Source organism: Tenebrio molitor, chromosome 4, assembly GCF_963966145.1.
Source record: "Tenebrio molitor chromosome 4, icTenMoli1.1, whole genome shotgun sequence".
Classification (NCBI taxonomy): domain Eukaryota; kingdom Metazoa; phylum Arthropoda; class Insecta; order Coleoptera; family Tenebrionidae; genus Tenebrio; species Tenebrio molitor.
Window position 1 is genome coordinate 3,647,321 of NC_091049.1, and position 20,244 is coordinate 3,667,564.

Here is a 20,244-nt window from a genome sequence, read left to right on the forward strand (position 1 = left end):
ACACTTTTGACGTTGCCACAAATACAGTGTAACAGGTCACGTATGTGTTACACTCACATACGTTACGAAGCTCACCTGTTTTAGTGTTGTTTTCCAGACAATACAACAAAGTACATAATTTGATTTGAGAATCTTCCATTCTAAACAATTAGTTAGCAAAGTCATTAAAAGTTGTAGTTTTTTTGGAGTGTTTCAAGTTGAAAGTCTATGTATTCAGGATTTGATGAAATGAAGTTCTCTTTGAAACTACTCCAGCACGGGAAACTATGTTACGTAAAGAAAAGACGCATTACTTTGCTTGTTAATATTGGGAGAGCGCACCGCCGAAATTGAAATATTTTATGGATCTTTGATCACTCCGAGCCTTAAGCGTCGGCGAGGCCACCCGCACGGAAGACCCTAATTGATCATCTGATTTCGGCAGACGTAATTCGAATGCGTCGGCAGCCGCGACGCCATATTGGACGTGCGTTAATTACTCATAAATAATACAGCAAAGCTCTTCGCTCCATTATTTACGATCCGAATAATGAACGTCGCGAGTGACAAAGATGCACCGGAAGTGGTCGATTATTTGGGCACAGCCCCCATCGATTGGCAGATGGTCGAATGGTTAAATAATCGCTACGCGTACGACTCGTGCCGCAAAATCGTCACCACGTCACTTGCAGACGTCATTCTTTTCCGGCGGTAAAAATAAAAACAAGTTGGTGCACGTTGTTGTGTACCTACCGTGTTGAAGAGCGGCCATAGTAACAACTGCCTGTCATTTATCGATTGCAGTTAAGAAGCAGGGCAGGCCTTGGAAGGGAACTTTGCTATCTGCAAATGGATCCTGTGCGATTTCTCCCTGCAAAAGAAAATCGATCAGTCGACGAGTGTTTAATAAGCGAGAACTGGGACGGTCCCACGGTCGACCCCTGCGGTACACCGACGCTTATTTCCCAATTAAGTCACAAATTTCCATATCGATCTCACGCCATCGGCCACCGGAGAGGGTCAACCCGAAAATTCACCCTTTCATGTCGAAATTTTATGTTTATTTAAGCGAGCCTCGGAGCTTTCTCCTTTGTATTTTTAGAGCGGCGAAAATAGATGTGGAAAAGGTAAACCCATCGGTGGTGCTTTCCGAGTTTTATTGAAAATCCATTCTAATTTCGCCCGGTTTTATTGGCGGCATTGGAGCTGTTGTTTGTCCGGGTTTTATGACAGACATTAATTGAGTTAATAGAAAACTATTATGGAGTGTTTTACGATTATCGGAATTGAAGACAGTTTCGGTAAGAGCTGGTGCGACATACGAAACACCTGACGGATGGAGCATCGTTAAATTGTCGCCCAACTGGAGGGCGACGCTAGACCTGTTTCGGTTGATAAAAAAGCGGTTTATGAATTATGTTAATGGTCTCACTGTGGAAAAATTTCTGATTACCGAAAGCGTCACCATCTCGAATACAATTCACACCATTACTCTGGGAATATGGGAAATTTCGTCGGCTCCAGCACAATAACGTAGAAAACGCGCAATTAATAATTTTCCAAAACGAAGAAATTTATGTTGACGCTCGAGATTCAGAAACTTTGGAGGTTATGTGCAAAAAACCCAGAAAACAAGTACCCCATCGTGAAAAACCCATCACTCACTGCCGAATTTGCACGAGCTGGATCCAATGATTTCAATTTGTAGAGGAAAAAACCGCGCAAGATAACAGATTCCCCAACCGCCAATGTCAATTATTACCGCCACTTGTCGGTGCTGCCAACATTGTTAAAGATCAGAGATGCCAAATTCATTCGGGTTCAAATTATTCCGGATTAATTAAATATACGGCTCAGTAGATATTGGTCGGGTTTTAATTAAAAAAGTTATGGAACAAAATATTTTAATGTGTTTATCGAATTCAGGAAAGTTTTTGATGAAATTAAATCGATAAGTGGCTTTTTCTTATAAATGACCGCAAGAGGGCACTGAGTAGAAACAAAAATGGTTGTCTTTTCTTGTTTGTCAGTTAGACATTTATAGTGAAACCAGAACTGTTTTATTTTAAAACAATCACAAAATCACGTTTAAACAAGAGGAATTTCCTTGAAAAATACCGGCTGACTATAAAAGGTTGTGATTATTTTTGGTAGGTCGGTAGGGGACTTGGATTTTCTCATGGGCTATGAATCATATCTGCATATCGGTCTCAAGTAGGCGCTACAAACCGACCGGAAATCATCGACATTAGTTTTGTCTCTCTCTCTCGTCTGAAAGTAGTCGACGTTTTCAGTTTTCATTTATACATTTTTCACTGGTTTATCGCTATGCCTTCGCGCAAATATTTCCAAGGTCACAGTCCATGAGAGAATCCAACACCTCTAATACTTTTGGTTTATTGCTTTGGCAAAATAGAGTACAACATACAATTACAACAAATTATTAAATTAAAGAAAATGGTTGGAAATATTATTTTGCCTCCAGAAGAAGAAATGGAAAATGGTATCTTCTCAGAACTTCTCACAGCGATATGGAAAAATGATGGAACGCTTTTTAAATGCCCCGAGCGTAACTATAGGATGTGGAGAATGTTCAATAAATAAATACATCTGAATCAATAACTAATCCTTTTCCTTTCCCTCTCCAAAATTAATTTCCTACTTCCAATCACTAATCCATCTTCACCGTCGTTCAGCAACAATTCACTTAATAATGTTCATGACATGCAAGACATTATATATTTTTTGTGATAAGGCTTGGTTTCACCTTTATTGTGGTGGACTCTCCAAACCACAGAACTTGGTCAACACATAATCCCCACAATGTTATTGAGGTGCCATTGCATTAAATTAAAATTGGTGTTGCAAGGTCTCAAAAGGGAATTATTGGCCCAATCTGCTTTAATAAAACTAGCTCTAAAATACCAAAGACTCCTTCTTCAACCATTTGTAAATCAACTGGATGATGTACAACTAACAAACGACTATTTTCGACAAGATACAGCTACAGCTCACACGTCACGAACAACAATTAATTATTTAGTAGTATTCTACTTGTGGCCAAGCCGATGACCTGACTTGACATCTCTTGACTCCTTTTTGTTCCCCTTAAAAGCAATTGAAAATGTCACAGCAAATGTGCGACATGAAACGCCGACCAATGTTTTTAATAATTTAAATAGAAGAGTTCAATGTTGTTTGCAGCAAGGTGGACGTCATTTCGAACATTTTTTCTGATCACTTACTTTTACATGTTTGTTAAAATGTACAGTTTTTTTTTTTTTTCAATTAATTTAATGAATTCACATTTTTCACGCTCCCCCAAGCGCGTACGCCTATGTCTATTGTCGAATATCAGATTATGGCATAATGGGAGGCCATGGAAATTTTGCATTTAATTTGGTAGTAAAGCTGTCTGTTGAATTAGGTTATGTTTTTCTAAGTTTGAGGCTATAAATAGCGTCAATGTCTAGTGCATGTTATGTTTTGTGACGGAAGTCAGTGTGTCCAACTTTAAAAAAATAAATCATTGCCTCCCATTATGCCAACGTGAACGGTGTTTAAGTATTGATCACACAAAAAAATTCCTGACTTAGTTATATTTTTTTTGTAGTTGGCATGAGTTTCAAGACGTTGGAATTTTTGTGTTTCAATGTTTGAGATTTTCCTTTTTGGTTAAAAAGAATCGGGGAAATTTTACCGTACCGAGGTCTCACTGAAAAATAACCAAAATCACTAAATAGAGTTGACTGTCAAACGTCAATTGTCGGTGACAATTTTCAGTTAAGTACATTTAGTTATTGGTGTTTTCAATTAAAAAAAAAATAATAAGGGGAAGAAAATTGAACTACCAGGTGAGCAACAAACTGTTTAAGTTGGCAATAAAAAATTTTACTTGGAATTGGCAAGACTGAATTGTACCTATGTATTTCCGTTTGTTTTATTGTCATTATTGACAGCTGACACATTGTATTTCAAATTTAAACGTCTTTTTGTAATATTTTATTGATAAAATACTTTTCTCTTTGGAACATGACATAAAAGTCACCAGTTTTATTGCCAACTCAACCAGTAATCATTGTTGCCAATGTCAAAAAATTAATTTGTTTTAAAGTGCAGTAAAATGGCGTTGACGGTTTTTCCAGTCCCGAGAGCTTCTTTTTTATAATAATGACCCAAAACGATGTGTTTTTATGATCAGTTAAACGAAGCTCACCTTAAATCAAGGTGTAACAGATATAATAAATTAGCGCCCCCATAGTCACGTCGCCCGTCACAAATTACCCAATATCTTATCCTTTATGGGATGTAGGAGTCGAATTTCTAGGCTCATCTGACAAACCGAAGCAAATTACCGCCACTTGTTCGCCGCCAACACTAAAAAACCACCCCCGAACCATTTGAACCTTTCCAAGTTCAACAATCGCGTGGAAACATGCAACCCTTCTATGTTTACCCATCGTTATCGGTGTAGGACGGCCGCGATTATGTTTGCATGGGTTCGTTTTTAATTATTTTGGCTGACCATGCGATTAGTTTTTTTTTTTTTTGGGGAACTCCACCCATTATCATCGATCGCTCGCTAATTGGAGTGTTTGGTGGCAATTGAAATGTAAGGTCAGGTGGAAAGAATGTAAATGTGGACCTAAGGCAGTAGTTCCACCTTGAATGCTTTGCAAGGTTGGCCGGCCGATTACCATCCGAAATTGCCAAAGAAAAATGCGATTGATGCGCAACGTCGGCGATTATTTCACTCATGTCAGACTTGGCCGATCGTGTCAGGTGGTTGGCCAATCAAAGCGACCAACAATAAATAAGATTACAAAAGGTATTTTATTTATTGGCACGAACGGTTTCACATCACGCTTACGTCACGTTGGAGGTTGCGCCGCGCACAACAGCATAATTAGGAAAAGAGAAAGAAGGTCCCGGAGCTCCGGAGTTTCCATACGGATCAAGACGAATTCCTTGGGGTCAACTCCGGCTCCCGACAACCGGAACAAGTGAACAACTTGGAAATTAACCGAATCAAGATCTCACCCGAGACCCTCCAAATTTCATTGAAATAATTCAGAGAAAATCCTCGAGCCCGAGAATTTAATCACAGTTCGAGATAGTTCTAGGTGAGACCTTCCGTCATCGTCGCAGAACGATTGGTATTTCTCTCATTTATTTTTAGCACAGAAGTTCCGAAACTGTGTACGCTGCGACCTTGACACTACCAGTGATGTCACACTCGAAGGAAATCAAATCATCGCCTTTTTTTTCGGGTGTCGTAAAAAAGCGGGGTCCGTAACCGACAGGAATCTTGCCAATTCTGATAAGGTTCCGATCAGATCCGACTTAATGGCTTCGATTATTGGCCCGAGCTATCGGACACCGATCAAACGTTTTATCCGCATGCAGATGTACCCAAATTTATCGCATATCGATATTTTATCGTCCCGGATCGAATCATTACTTGTAATTTATCAAACATTTCGACACTTTTGACGTCTTCAAATGACATTTCTAAATATCACTTATTGGAAATTAATTCTCCTATCGACGGCTCACAAGAATTATTGTTTATGACGGAATCGAGGCAGTTGGTTAATTTGCTTTGTCACGTGCGTGGTGGAATCGAATTGAAGATTATTGAACTCCATTTGGATTTTTAAATTCTAGTTACAAAACATAACGCAGCGAAAAACGCGTCATGTTGATTGGTTCAAGTTGTCCCGAGTACAGTTGGTAGCCCTGCAGAGCAATTCGCGCTACGTGCACATTGTTTACTTGGTGGATTGACAGATGTCTCTCTGAAGGGAGTTTCGGTACAAGCTTTGTTAACTGTCAAAAAACGTAAAATCTGATTCCTCCAAGTTGTCATATCTGTCAGTTTTTAGCTGATTATGCAAAAACTAAGCGAAAGAACAAAGTTCTGTTTTCAAGAGTGTTTTCAATTGGAGAGAAATAATTCATACAGGAGTTAGAATGCCGAGAAAGGCTCAAGACAAGATTTTTTCTCAAAGTTCTTGTTTTGAGATTGTGAAGTACTCTTTTTTCAAAGTATTTCACTTGAGATTGTGTGCATTGGATGGGACCAGACATCAAAACATTTTATCATTCTAAGGAGTTGTAATTGATTTAAAACCATTACAAACTCATTTTGTTAATATTCTTTGGTTGATAAACCTAACCTCTCTTATACCTGTCATTTTGACGGTTCTTGGTAGTTGTTTCCAGTATGCGTCAAAATTCAAAACACTCAAATTGTCAAAACCTACTACGATACCACAATCATTTTGGAACACTTTCTACATATTAGAAACACAGTTCAGTCACGAAATCATTTAAAAAGCAACGAAAACAACTGTAATCGCGAAATTGATAGCGCGGTCGCCACAGCTTCCGGATTTGTCACCCATCGAAAAACTTTGGGACGAACTTGATCGACTAAAACGTAACACTACCGATGCGACCATCTTGTGGGATGCTTTGCAAAAACCAAACAAATTAAAGTGCGACAGTTGTATAAAAAACAATTTTTATTTGCAAAATGTTTATTCATTGGGAATTAAGGAAGTTAATAATAATAAATTTAGTGTTAAAGATGTTCCACCTTTACACACGTGTCAAAATAAAAAAATTAATAAGAAAAAACGTCAATAAATGTGTTTATTGACAGTTGTTTGGAACAACTAATTGAAAGTTTTTTCACTGGACAAAAAACTGCTTAAACTTGATTGGATCAAGAGAAATTTTGCCAAATGAAATCGAACGAAAGAAGCTTAAAAGCTCTTCCTTGACACACCACGAAGGAAATTTTGCGTATCTCTTATGTAATTTTTTTTTTATGAATCTCATCCGAATAGTAATTTTGTATTTGAGCGTAGTGTGCATTGTGGCCGTAACGCGTCGCATAAATTTCCCTTTTTGTCGGTAAATTCCGCACTGCATTCAGACGGAACCGTTGTTGGTGTTAAAGCAAGCGGAAAAATCAACTTCCAGCGGAAAGCTCCGGAAAAGCAGATGCAAATTGCGTCTAGAGCTTTGGAATGATAAAACAACATCTGTAAATGCATGCGTCGTCAGGCCGTGTTCCTAAACGACCAATTAACTCCAACATTTATCTCTTCTTCGGAATGGCGCTAATGGATTCCGGTTGTCGGGTGAACTTTTAACGGCGTTCCTGGAGCCGGCGCGACCTTCTCGACTTGGGTGCCTCCTGGGAAAAGTCGCCTTTTCCGAAAGCTCCGGCGGAAAAACGGCTTTTTGAATATGAAATCGATACGTGTCGTGCGAAGGGCGTGCCAAACAAAAATCGGCCGTGTAAACGAGGGAACTCTTTGTGGGAAAAATTAAAAATAGGAGTCCTCGGAAGGACGACGCGAAAATGAATAAACAATCAGCCATCCTGGCGTGAAAATCGCTCCCGCTCTTCGAAATCGATAAACGTCCTAACCTGCAAGCTTCGGTAAACAAGCGGGCGATCGGCGGCAGCGTTTTCCAGCGGTGAAAAATCACGGGAAAGCTTGCCAGGATCTGCGTCGCAGGACTGTCGTACTTACTTGTGATTCGATCGTTTGTCTGGATGGCGCCCAATGTGAAACATGAACGCATTCCCGAATGGTGCGGAACGAAAACAAAAGGGAAAATTAACCGAAAAATAGTCTTTATTTTGACCGACTGCACGAAGCCTCGGATCAAACACAACTGACTGGTTGATTGTTGCACGACGCGATCTAGCCAGCGGATCCAAGGCGCTTCGTCGTTGTCATGACGACGCATGCTAGATCTTGACGGGTTTGCTTACAGTTCGGCCGGTCAAAAGTGACGGATTTTTAATGCGAAAATCGGGAAAAACTGGCAAACTTTGAGTGCCGCGAGGACTCTCGGGGTTGCGATACTCCAAACGAACCCAAACTTACAAAATAGTATATTATGATACGAGAAACATTTTGTAGCACGCACTAGTTTAGGGCACGACGAGCTTACGAGGAGTGCCATGAAGGAATAAGTTAAAACCATTCGCTATTCATTCTACTTTGCACCTTTCAAGCTATTTTTAAGTGAAAATTAACAATCAGATCAGGAACGCCAACCTTGAAAAAGTAAATTGCACAAGTTTGTTTCAAAACGCTAATTTCTATTACAGTACCCACAATGAGTTTTGTAATAGCTTTCATACAGAAGCAAAGTAGAAAAAATATATTGCATTAGTCTGAATAGGTCAAAAAGTGAAGGATTTTTTTTCATTTTTCGATCGTTTCAACCAAACGTTTTTAACAAACGTTTATTCATTTAATCAGTAAGTCCGATGTACCATTAGGTGTAGGACTGAAATGTTACAAAATACAACATGGTGTAATAACGGGTGTTTTTTTTAAATTTAGTATCGAAGTTGGCATTGAAGAGTCGATTGTGAACGCACCACCGGATTACAACTCTGATGAGCTGTTTAAATCCAACCTCACTTTTTGCGTTGTTTTTAATTGATGCAGTTTGAAAAATCAGTCTTTTTTTTAAGAGGAGAGGTTCATGCTGTTTAAATCTAACCTCACTTTTTGCCTTGTTTGTTTTTAATCTGCGATTTGAAAAATCAGTGTTTTTAAGACGAGTGGTTCATTCACGATCGACTCTTCAACGCTAAATTTAAAAAAATGCCCCTTACAGGGTTTTTCAGAACTCGCGCACAGAGAAAATGGGGAAACAGGAGATCGCTTTCGATTTATTTGGTTACGATCAAGTATGGAGCCGCTGATTATTATTAATTTAATAAATTATTAATTAACGAATTAATTATTAAATTAATAAATTTTGGGGAATGTGGGTGTAATACCAGGGAGACAGCAAGGGTCTTCTCAGAACGTGTTCCGTAAGAACAGACCATCCTAAGGACGCAAGAGATCGGTAAAGTTCTGCCAGATCGAAAAGAAATTGGTGGTGCTCTCAGAATCGCGCGTAGAGTTGAGAATGAAGGAGCTATCTTGGGTGCTTTTGAGGATGACGGTACCAAAAGCATTAGTCAAGTTGTTGACCTACTCTTAGGGGACATGTGAAAAACGTTGTCCACAGACAGCCTATTAACACAGAGAGGAGGAGCTCAGAGTTCGAATTGAAGAAGCATTTACAACAGTTACTCCACAAATGATTATGGAGTCTAAATTGAGCCTGTTAAGAAGGGCACGATTATGTTGACAGATGAATGTGGGACACTTTGAGCATTTGCTTTGATTAAATTAAATTAATTGGAATTAGTTCCATGGGTGTTAAGTGTATCGTTTCATGAATTGCATCAGAATAAAATCGGTTCTTCTTAGAACCATCATTTGTTTACAACACATTTTTCATTTTTTACTACAGTTATTGTCAGATCCAACACTGGTGGCTTAGATCAGGTCCGTGGAGTCGCTATACGCTCCAAGGGTCGCCTAGAAGCGACCGTACTTTGGAAGAGATAGTTGGGGAGGGTCCATCAGTGTCCAAGTAGCCGTGGTGTGGCGCAGAGCACGAAATGCAGTCACGGCACCGATAAAGCGAAATGGACCGTTGACAAACAGCTGACACATGAAAAGAGTTCCTCTTCATAAGTCTGATGATACTTTTCCTTTTTATTCTTTCCGATATTATTCCAGACTTGACCGAGGAGTTTCCCGAGGATTTTACAAGAGAAAAAAATTATATCTTTCTAGGATCACATAGTTTGCCTCTTAAATTCTTTAATGCTGTTTCACGCTCACACAAACTTATTTATTTAATTTACTCACTTGAATAGGTAAATACTTGCTGAGATGCATGATTAAAGAGTGAAATCATCTCCTGAAAATCGAGGCTTTTTTCGTTTTTTCTTGTTACGTTTTATCGCACTCTACAATAGCGTGTAAATGGAGAACTTAAAAAAAAACATAATTTTCATTCAGCAAACATCTCTTGGTGCGTACATCATTTTCTTTGTTTTCATGCAAATGGTGTTTTTTTTTTCTCTTTCAAAATGTGTAAAATAAAAAATAAAACCATTACATAGTTGGAAAAATAAACTTAAAAATTAATTTGCATAAAAACAAACAAAATGCTGTAAGTACCAAAAAAAAAAATATATATATAGAGGGTGTCCCAAAAATGGCGTACAAACGGTGTAGAAGAGATTACCGTAAACGTCAGAAAAATGTTTAAAAAATTCTATTGGATTTATTTGCTGATTTGGAGGTCTTTGAAAGTAGCACTACACAGGTCAATTATTTCCAAAGACATATATGTATGTATGTATTAAATTGTCAAACAGCTACCGCTAATCGTACATATTATTACAAAGTACAAGATCACTCACCACCAGTATCTAATCCTGCATAATAGAGAATTTAGAAGCTTTAGAAATCGAAAAAATTATTTTAAATCCACTACGGTAACATTGCAAGGTAATGATGTACAGTTGCGGCCGTTGAAATCTCAGACAGAAAAGATTTAAACACTCTGTATAAATTCCGAAATTTGATTAGCGTAAACAGAATTTTCATCAAGGATTATAAAGTCAGTGTCAGTATTTGACATATTAGGTCAGAATCGCGCGTAACTTTTGAAATGCCGCAATTATCTAATTTGCAAAAATGTGTTTGACTGAGGGACGGTGTGAGTATAAGAGCCGTTGCGAGAGAAATTAATGTGGATAATGTTTGAGTGACATTTTGAGAAACGTCACTTTCAATACCATTTACAAAGCTAAAAATTTGGCGTTGTCAAAGTGTCTGAGTTTTCAACGCAACTGTACATACATAATAATTTTTTTTTCATGTACGTTTAAACATCCTCGATACGGTAGTAAGTAGTTAATACGCCAATTTTGGGACAGCCTGTATATGAAACCTCTTTTTTATAGTTTCCCATTTCTTGTGGAAACATGAAAGAAAACGAAATTTTTTGTTCGACACTGTCAAAATTTGAGAATTTTCGCCTGTGTGAACGGATTTTGATAAATTTGACAACTTGTCAAAACGAAACGTCAAGCTAATTTTAAAGATTTTTAGCGATTTGGAGCCTTTAAGGGGCTCGTCGAACAAAAAAACGTTGTATTCAACTCGTTCTTGTGTAATTTGGGCTTTTTTGGCACTCGTGGACCTTTAAAACTCTCGTTTCACTCGAGTTTTAAACTGGTCCACTCATGCCAAAAAAAGCCAAAATTACACACGAACTCGTTAAATAAATAACTATTTTGCCACAGATTTTTTTTTCTTTCAGTTTTCTAGGTACGTATAACCCAAAACGAAAAAATCCAGATGTTTAAGGAGTGAGTTCACTCTTCAAACGTGTATCTAAGCTCCTAATTTCTGGTTTATAACTTTATACTCTACTGAACTAAGTGAAAATAGTGGGTGCCCTTAATTTTAACCGCCCCTATGCGAAGCACACCTCATACACTTGCTCGGCGCGGCCTTGGAAATAAGCACGAGTCGCAGACGACTAAATGCATCAGGATCAATACAATCATGAGCGAAAAGTAAGCAAAATGCCAGCGTCAAGTAATTACTTGTGATGTATTTATTTTAAATGTCAAACCTGCAATATTCATGTTTTCATGGTAACAGTAATTAAAAAAGTGTTTTCACTAATGGCACCACGTTAAAAAACCGTACCAAATGTAATCTTTCTATTGGATGTTTATGGCATGCATGCAACTTTCATTAAACATTTATTTTCTCTGTCTTCTTCTTGCATATTGTGTGCTCGTGGAGTGTTTAAACAGAAACTGTGAAAATAGTGAGAAACATTTTTGTGAATGTTATGTTCTTAAGGCGGAACACTATGAGGACGGTTGAAAACATTTGTGACATGTATGACCTAGATGCCGTAACAGATCAGTTAACTAATAGGGGCAAGTCAAAGGGTGTGACAATGTTGATTATTATGTTTCGAAGACACACTAACCAATAGAAAGTCCTCGGACAAGGTACCGTACATCTTAATCAATTATTATCAAGTGCCAATTATCGAAATAGTTTCGCATTGCTTCAGGTAACAAAACAACGCAATCAGAAGCGATTAATAAAATTGAATGAGTGACGTATGATAACGTCGTACAAAAGCACAATCAGTCTAAACCGGAACTGAATTTTAATACTAACTTTTATAGTATGTGGTGAATTCAAAAGAGGTTTATTTATTTAGAGTAGAATAGAATAGCATAATATTTATCATCTTCATGAATACGTGGAGTGCGAGATTTGTCAAAGGTAAATGTGGATACACAAACACAGGAAATACGTACCACATTTTAGAATCGATATTCAGAAAATTCTTGAATGATTTAAAATGTACTTTTCCAAATATGTATGTTTTTTGCTCTGCTAGAAAAAAACACTACACAGCATAGCAGCACCTTGATATTTTCAAGTATCTTTTTGTAAAGTTTAATATTTCAAGAGTTTTGAGAGAGTTTGATAAGCGATCAAGACATTTAGATCAAGTATGACAAAGAAAACAAATCAATAGTGCTACCTCATCTTTTGTTTTATCGAAGCGTTTGTCTTACTTTGATCGTACGCCGAATTATACTTGCTATGCACAGCCGTTTTATTGGTTGCCCATTCACCCCGTTTCGTAATGAAAATGCTTTCTCTTCAATGGTAAAACGCATTTTACCACTTATTCTGGGAAAATTGTTGCTTACGATTACAGTAAACGTCTGTAAACTTTGCCGAAATCGAAAAGTTGTTTTCTAGGTTAACAACAGCACATTGTTGATGTTTCTTTGAAATTTCTACGAAAAATCTGCCTACCAGTGGCGTCGCATTTGGTAATAAAACTGGTACATTACCCATTCTTACGAATCTAAAATGTTGTTCTTGTTTATTTTGTAAATTTTCTCCATTATCTGATAATAATATATTGCGCGTTCAAATGAAATTCTGGGCTGAGTAGGCGTTGGAAAAATTCGAGGAAAAATTAAACCGTTTAGAACAGTGTTAAGTTTGAATTTCCCGCCGTTTGACAGGAATGACATTTGTCTATGTTTAATCGACACATGATTGAAAATGCTTGTTTTCAGCAAAGGGTGCCCTTAGTTATTTGCCAACGCCTTCTCAGACCAGGATTTCATTTAAACGCGCGATATATGTAATAAAATGCACAATTATAATTCCAACGTCTAAAATTCATGAGGCATGATATACTCGTACCTATTATAAGGTAGCGTTTGAGACCACAAATTGTCTACTCTCGTATTTTCATGCATTGAACGCTTATTTGCACAGAAGTCCACTACGACATGACCGATAATTTGCAACGCCTGCTCTGATTTGTTTTCTTTTCATCATTTTGTATGTGTTTTACAGTGTTAAGGATAAACAAGCAAGGACAAAATTTTACATTTTTGAAAAGAGCACTTTCTTTTGATTGTACGTGATGTAGCATATGCATGTCTTATTTTTTATCAAAGCATAAAAGATCATTAAACTAGCCTACAAGTTCCTATGATGATCGGATATGGGCATAGACCTGGGTAGATGTTTTCAATGAAAACCGTCCGAATCGAGAGAACCTTTGTACAAGTCAGCCTTGTCAAAAAATGTGCAAATTTATTAATGAAACTGGAAGTGTTATAAAGAGCGTCCAAAATCTGGACGACCAATGATTGTTACAACCGATGAAAATTTGCTTAATCTTATATGGCTTTAAACCATAAAACATGGATAGGGGCTATGGGATCAGATAAAAAATTACTGAAACGCCAAAAGTATCATCCGTGCGAAATTCAGCCGCTGCAAGAATTAAGCGAAGACGACTTTGACCGCAGAATTGAATTTTGCAAAACGTTGATGCATGGGATAAACCACCAAGTTAATCAACCTTGTGCTCTTTTCTGATGAGTCAACTTTCTGCTTAAATGGACATGTGAACTGCCATAACTGTAGACATTGGTCAGACGGAAATCCACCAAGTTCATACGCAGCGTTCACAAAAAGTAATGTTTGGTGTGGTACTATTTCCCACAATATAATCGCTCCTTCCATTACTTATTGCAATTAATATTTGGAAGTTATCTACAACTTTCGCAACAACAGGTTGTTCCCACGCTTAAACAAACATTTCCAAACTGCGAAAATCGGGCTATTCCAGCTGAAACTAAACGATTTCAACAAGATGGAGCACCATCGCATATTGTCAAGTACGTCAAGATTTAGACGAAACATTTTCTAGAAAATGGATAGAGCGGAGAGCAACGAGTGAATGGTCACCCGATTTGACTCCGCTTATTTTTTTTTTTTTGTGGAGTCATGTGGAAAATCGGGTTTATGTCAACAGACCAACCAACATCAAGGAATTAGAAGAACGCATGAGAATTGTAATTAACTTTCATGACCAATGACCACATTTTCGAAACCGACTGATTTTTTCTTTTGAAGTATAATATTGTACAGTCGCGAGCAATAAATTTTGGTCGTCAAGGTCATTCTTTGACGCAATCAAAAATGCTCCATTGTAAAAGAGTCGTAAATATCATAACCTATCATCATGTTGTATGACATTAATTGTCAGTTTTTTCTCAATTTTTTGACACTTTGTTAACGATCAGGCAGGGAAATTTTTTAAGTTTGTGACAATCTAACCAAATTTTGAAATGACATTGACGACCAAAATTTATTACTCGCGACAGTACATGGTAAATACTGAATACATTTAACCCCTAGTGCTATTTAATTGATCCTCAAATCAATTAGGAGTTCCGACAGACCGTTTTCAAAGTACATATTTATAAAAAATTTAAATCAATTCTCGGTAGTTAATATTGGAGTGAATAATAATGGAAAGCTTTATAAATAGTTAAATTTTATAAATAGACCGTTCTTCAACATGTGCGTCCCATAATAACGAATCACATAATACAAATCGATTATTTGCAGAAAATAATATGTTATTCAACGAGTGGGTAATGATGTCTATTACTCATGACATGAGGATGATTTTGTGTCACGAGCCGAAAGCGCAAAATTCAAGTTTATCAAAAAGCTTTCGAGAGTTCGCAAAAAGTTGCAGAGATGCTATTTCAAAATTTCTTTCCGAGTTTATTCCACGCCAAGTACTTTTACAAACAACTAAACTTTGCAATAAGAATATTCTAATCATTATCGTTAGCACTAGTTACAGATTTCATGCATTCTCTCAGCGCATGTTTATAAATGACACGATCAGATCTATCTTTACTAATGATACAACTTTGTTTGAGAATCGTCATCTCACTTTTTTGTGTGCGAAGGTCGATTGTGTACCAATTAATTAGAGATCTACTGGCTTAGTACTTCACTTCTTACGTACGTTCTACAGAAAGTGTTTCGTCAAGCAAACATTTGTAAGCATCACTTAGAGCTACTGAACTGCAACGAACTGGTTACATTTCAACTCTAGGTACATTTAGCAGCTATAGACAACAAAAGCAACAGTTTGAGCAGGAACCTTTTGCATTCGTAAATGGAAAAATTTTCAGTTAACTTGTTCTGTGCTGGCGCATCCACCAAATTCGCCAGACCTAATGCCAACCACTTTTTCAAATGAATTCGGTAGAAATCATTTAACAAATGTCTCATTTTAAAAATAACTATTTCTTGAACTGAAATTATAAAACCAAGCTTCATCAGTAAAAAAATGTGTTTAGGGTTGTACGATCGTTATGCAGCGTGTTTAAAAACCATTCAAAAAACTAAAACCTCGTGACGAATCGTCAGGTAACAGCTTCGGAAGAGAATCCATGCAGTAAGGATATGAATATTAAAAATTATAAATAAATTAATTCATATTGTCTGGCACGTTTCCTAGGAAAGATTCAGTTGTTGAAATAAATGCCAGAGGAAAGTTTTTGGTTCATTGTCCACAATTTCCTCAACTTTCGCTACCTTTTTGTTTGTTATGTTTCCAGTCTGCAGAAACAATTTCATACTTAGTACGATCTATACATTCCTTAAGTTGTTTATAACCAACGAAAACTTGTGGAAACTGAAGAGCTGAAGTTTTTGCAAACATTGTTGCACCCAATAGGATCATCGTTGACCTTAGAACCGTCATAAACACTTTTTGCTCAGTTGAGTAAGTTATTTTAGTTTTGAAAAAAAACTGTTTTTATGAAAAATACAACACAGGATGAAAAATAATGGCACTGACGTTAAACTAGATGCTCGTAAGTTACGATGTACGTGCAAAACCAAAATTTAGACACTTATTACTTTCGTTTTCTTTTACAATTTTTTTTTTGCATTTTAATTATAAAATGTTCTCTTTTGTCACCTGGGTATTAAATGACTCTCGCAAATAAAGGTCAAAAGCGAATTAAAGCTGTGCAGAACGTAATTAAAACAGTGGCAAAAATGAACATTACTAATGGATCATTCGTGTCACTAATAAAATAAAATCCGCTAAAAGGCGAGCATTAACGACGAAGCAGTGTAATGCCGGGGCCGTAACAATCCTCCCCAAAGTGCTCCAGATCTGCCCCCAAACATTAATAATCCAGTTCGGGCGGACGTGTTATTTTGTAAGAATCCGAAGAATTTATATTACACGATGCGGACGCCGTCTTCGCAAATTTTTTGCATGAAATTATGGGTCGTCAGCATCGCGATGACGTCGACAACTCTTTCACCAGTCGATCAGAAAAACCCCGATCGAAGGCGATATCAGCGGTATCTGCATCAAGTTATCGTCCTGGAAGTGACATCGATGGGCTCCACTCAGCTTCAGAACATTCGATGATGCTGCCGCTGACGCATCCAACACGACAAACATTTTCGATAATTGTAAAGTAAACATTCCACGACGAAGAAAAAAGGGACGCCGTGACGCACTTCCGCATCCTCTGCGATCAAGTGGAAATGGAAATCGCGTCCGGAGAGCTCTACGCGCTTCTGCAGATGTGTTTTTAATCAGCAAGAAAGCGTTCTAGTGGGTGACTCCTTCGAAAGCGCAAACATTTCGATTTGAAGCCTCTTTTGGCTTTCTCGTGCCGCACTTGATCGCACCCTCGGCCGGTCCTTCACGTTCTGAAAGTTGTGCCAGAGTTGACCGAGTCATTAATTAAATATGAGGGCGCACCGGATGGATCAATGGAGGTGTCTCGAGAGCACCCCGAAGATAATTATGCAAACGCTCCGTCGAATCAAAACGAAATTAGACGTGTAAGGAATTTGTAACGCTCCGAATTCCCACTGATGGCAGTTAATTGCACTTTAATTTATTTACGCACAAAGTGAGTTTATTCCAACTTATCAAAAGGTCGGTAGGTTCATTATTATTTAGTTACGTCGCCTTGTTGTTATAGAATGTGGACAGTGATGACGCTGTCCCCCCAATTAGTGGAGATTATTATTCACATAAATAGGCGCACAAGAAAAACAAGTTTTTGTAAAAATAGCTGAAGAGATGGGACTGATAGAAAAAGACTGGAAAAATTGTCGGTGTATTGATCAGAGTCGGGACCATAAATAAGTCTAATAAAGTAAAAGTAAAAATTATAAATTCAATGGTCTGATTGACCTGGTTAAATAATATGCACCAGCAACATAATAATAAAGATATGTTTTTATGCGGCCAGTCATTACCATAAATTACACTTTGAGAATGTTAGTCGAACGCTCGCTCATTCTGTCGCCTTGCGGAAAGCGAAGGGATAGTCGACGGGTCCGTTGTGCGCGGCGCCGAACACCGAGGCGTAGGGCCCCGTCAGTAACGAGCCGCCCTTCTGGTGGAGCTTCTCCCACAGGTTCTGCGGGCTGAGGAACTGCACGCCCCCGAAATTGGGATGCTTGGTGAGCGCCACCAAGTTGGTGACCGAGTCGGTGATGGGCTTGAACCACTCCGGCCCCAGAAACTTCTTGGGGACGATTCGGTCCTCCTCGCCGGACACCTAGACCTGATCTGTGAAACTGCGACAACCACTTACTCAGTACTCACCGCTGCGCTCGCCAACAAAACCACCACGATTTTCAGCATAACTGATTCGACTGAGCCCACTCGGGGAGGATTCGCTTTTATACCGAAATTCGGTACCCCTATGGACTTTTGGCATAGATTAGGGCGTAATAAGGCGACGATAGTGGTAGGTTATGTAACGGTCCCGGGAAATATCGGGAGAAAGCGACAAATTTTGGTTGTCGCGACTTTCACGCAAATTAACTCGATTTGTGGCAAGATAATTTATATTTTTTATACAATTTTACATAATGTGAAAAAGAATGTACAAAAACTCATGTTCTCGAGGAGGAAGCGCTGGATATCTGCTTGTGCTTAATTACAAGACGAACGGCAGTGGAGGAATGTATCTTAGGGCAGCGTTCAAGTAGCTGCTGCTCTCTTCGAGGTCTTTCAGGAGATCGTTGATTCTTTTGATGATCTGGGGATTTTTCGTGTCTCTGCGTTGCACGATTTTCGACAACACCGATCTCAACTGATCTGAAGAGGTCCCGGTGGAGATCTCGGCCAGTTGAATCAACACATTCTGTGCGTAACCCTGCGGTATAAAGCGAGTGAGTAGGCAACCAGTTATACACCCGCGTCACGCGGCCAAATGTATCAGAGTCTCTAGAGGACCGTGGAGACAGAAAAACCTGACAGATCGATTAGACACTTGTGTCGTCGATTTCAACAGAATGTGACAGCTGTCATTCGTCAGAATTTGTTAAAATGGCACCCCGAGCCCAATTATACACCCGCGTATGTAGAGCTGCCCGCCGCCTTTTGTATCGATAAAAACACAGTCCTGGAGGACCATTGAGACAGAAAACCCTCGAGATAAAACCTGACAGATCGATTAGACACTTGTCTCGCCGATAACGCAACACACTTCGTCGATTTTGACAAATTGTGACAGCTGTCATTCGCCCCGAGAAGTGTCAGAATTTGCCGGGATCTGTCAAAATGGCACCCCGAGCGGTACCAGTTGGACAATAGCGTTGCAATTTGTGGAATGTTAACGATCCTCAATTTGTAAAACCTGTTCCGCTAGACCTGTCTGCCTAACAAATTACCGCGACTCATCCGAGCCGATGATTTACGACGCACGACTACTCACATTGTACTTGTTGAGCCCCAGCTTCTTGGACTCTTTGTTGAGGAGGTCGTAGAGGGACAACAACGCGACGTAGGCTCTAGTGGGGGGCTTCTTCTTCTGCCTCAGCAACAGATACCTGAAATCTGAATCGTCGTAGACCTGGGAGAATTGCTGGACTTGTCCGTCGCGGTCCTCCGGTTCTGCCACTTCTTCGACCCGGTTGACCAACCGCACGAGATCGCTCAAGTCTTTCCCCAAGACCAAGTCGATGTTTTGGGGCACGTCGTCGTCCAGACTCCTCCCTTCCTCCTCCACGGGGTACTTGTACCTGTCGAAGTAGTTGTACCCGCTCGGGTACTTCAACCTCTCCACGTACTCCTCGTAGGACAACCCTTTGGCGAAGTAGACTTCGGGCCCGGGGGGCGACTCCGGCGCGTAAATCCCCGGCTTGTGCGGTCTCGTGGGTCTCATCGTCGTCGTGGTGGTGGTACCGGTGGGTGGCTTCAAGTCGTACTTCATCAGTTCCGTGATGTGCGCGATGATCTGCATGCTAGCGGGAATGAACGAGTCGAGCAGGATCGGTTTGGTCTCGACCATGGGGGGCCCCCTTAGTTGCCCTGAACATACCTGGGGGGCGAATTAACGTGGTACTAGCGCCTGACGAGTACGTACCTGACACAAAATCGACACCAACAAACCAATGTGATACATTTTAGTGTGCAGACACTCAGAAGCATACTGTCTTGTTTAACATTCATCGACCAACGCGGTCTTAATTGTGTTTTATACAGGACAACTAGAAATAACTGTACCGTGTCTGGTACTCGCTATATAGGGCGTGTTCGACCCAAATCTCGACTTCTCCGCGACCGACTCTGCACTCCAAGTGCGAACCGAGACGGAAAACGAACCAGCTGACGTGCAGTACCATCCACCACGACGGTACCGACTTTTCGAGGCACGCTGTATAACACCAAACGCTAAATTATGATCAGGACGAGTTTTCGAAGTTGTATTTTTGTTCGGGCGAGTTGTTTGGACGGGAATTTGAGCTCTAAACTGTTTACATTTACAGACAGATGGAATTCGATTAACCTTGAGGTGTTAACGAACTTTTTAGTATTTGCCGGTTTTTTTTTCACATATTTTTCAGACGACTTGTTTGTGTGGGTGATGCAGTGCTGTGATTTACGCGATCGGTGCCAGAGAACGCAACAAACATTTGACGGTTGGGCCAAGTACCCACCTACTTACCT

The 20,244-nt window shown here is 39.2% G+C and overlaps 3 protein-coding genes across 4 annotated transcripts in view; all 3 read right to left on the minus strand.

The window, feature by feature from the left end:
- LOC138128816 (calcium/calmodulin-dependent protein kinase kinase 1) overlaps positions 1 to 7,689 on the minus strand; it is a 33,764-nt gene extending 26,075 nt beyond the window's left edge. Inside the window, exons 1-2 of one of the 2 annotated variants that reach the window (XM_069045020.1) lie at positions 7,530 to 7,689; positions 733 to 850 (exon numbers count right to left, since the gene is read on the minus strand). In XM_069045020.1, the coding sequence (XP_068901121.1) occupies positions 733 to 751 (19 nt within the window). In that variant the 5' untranslated portion in view covers positions 752 to 850; positions 7,530 to 7,689. Of the gene's footprint in view, positions 1 to 732; positions 851 to 7,423 lie in introns of both variants that reach the window. The other variant, XM_069045021.1, reaches the window with a different exon arrangement.
- A 9,692-nt stretch (positions 7,690 to 17,381) lies between these two features.
- On the minus strand, positions 17,382 to 18,058 carry LOC138127944 (uncharacterized). The gene is made up of 2 exons (XM_069044072.1): positions 17,893 to 18,058; positions 17,382 to 17,845 (listed from the first exon to the last, which is right to left on the minus strand). The coding sequence occupies exons 1-2, from the start codon at positions 17,929 to 17,931 to the stop codon at positions 17,579 to 17,581; spliced, it is 306 nt and encodes a 101-aa protein (XP_068900173.1). The 5' UTR covers positions 17,932 to 18,058; the 3' UTR covers positions 17,382 to 17,578.
- A 61-nt stretch (positions 18,059 to 18,119) lies between these two features.
- On the minus strand, positions 18,120 to 19,999 carry ImpE3 (Ecdysone-inducible gene E3). The gene is made up of 3 exons (XM_069044068.1): positions 19,661 to 19,999; positions 19,010 to 19,615; positions 18,120 to 18,448 (listed from the first exon to the last, which is right to left on the minus strand). The coding sequence occupies exons 1-3, from the start codon at positions 19,697 to 19,699 to the stop codon at positions 18,230 to 18,232; spliced, it is 864 nt and encodes a 287-aa protein (XP_068900169.1). The 5' UTR covers positions 19,700 to 19,999; the 3' UTR covers positions 18,120 to 18,229.
- Between the last annotated feature and the right edge of the window lie 245 nt (positions 20,000 to 20,244).

Excerpts from the sequence above, each read along its gene's own strand:
- ImpE3 (XM_069044068.1), bottom strand. The coding sequence starts at position 19,699 with ATGTATCACATTGGTTTGTTGGTGTCGATTTTGTGTCAG. Across the intron at positions 19,616-19,660 it reads TGGTGTCGATTTTGTGTCAG|GTATGTTCAGGGCAACTAAG; the intron begins GTACGTACTCGT and ends TTCGCCCCCCAG. Across the intron at positions 18,449-19,009 it reads TGGGGCTCAACAAGTACAAT|GGTTACGCACAGAATGTGTT; the intron begins GTGAGTAGTCGT and ends TTTATACCGCAG.
- LOC138127944 (XM_069044072.1), bottom strand. The coding sequence starts at position 17,931 with ATGCTGAAAATCGTGGTGGTTTTGTTGGCGAGCGCAGCG. Across the intron at positions 17,846-17,892 it reads TTTTGTTGGCGAGCGCAGCG|GTGTCCGGCGAGGAGGACCG; the intron begins GTGAGTACTGAG and ends GATCAGGTCTAG.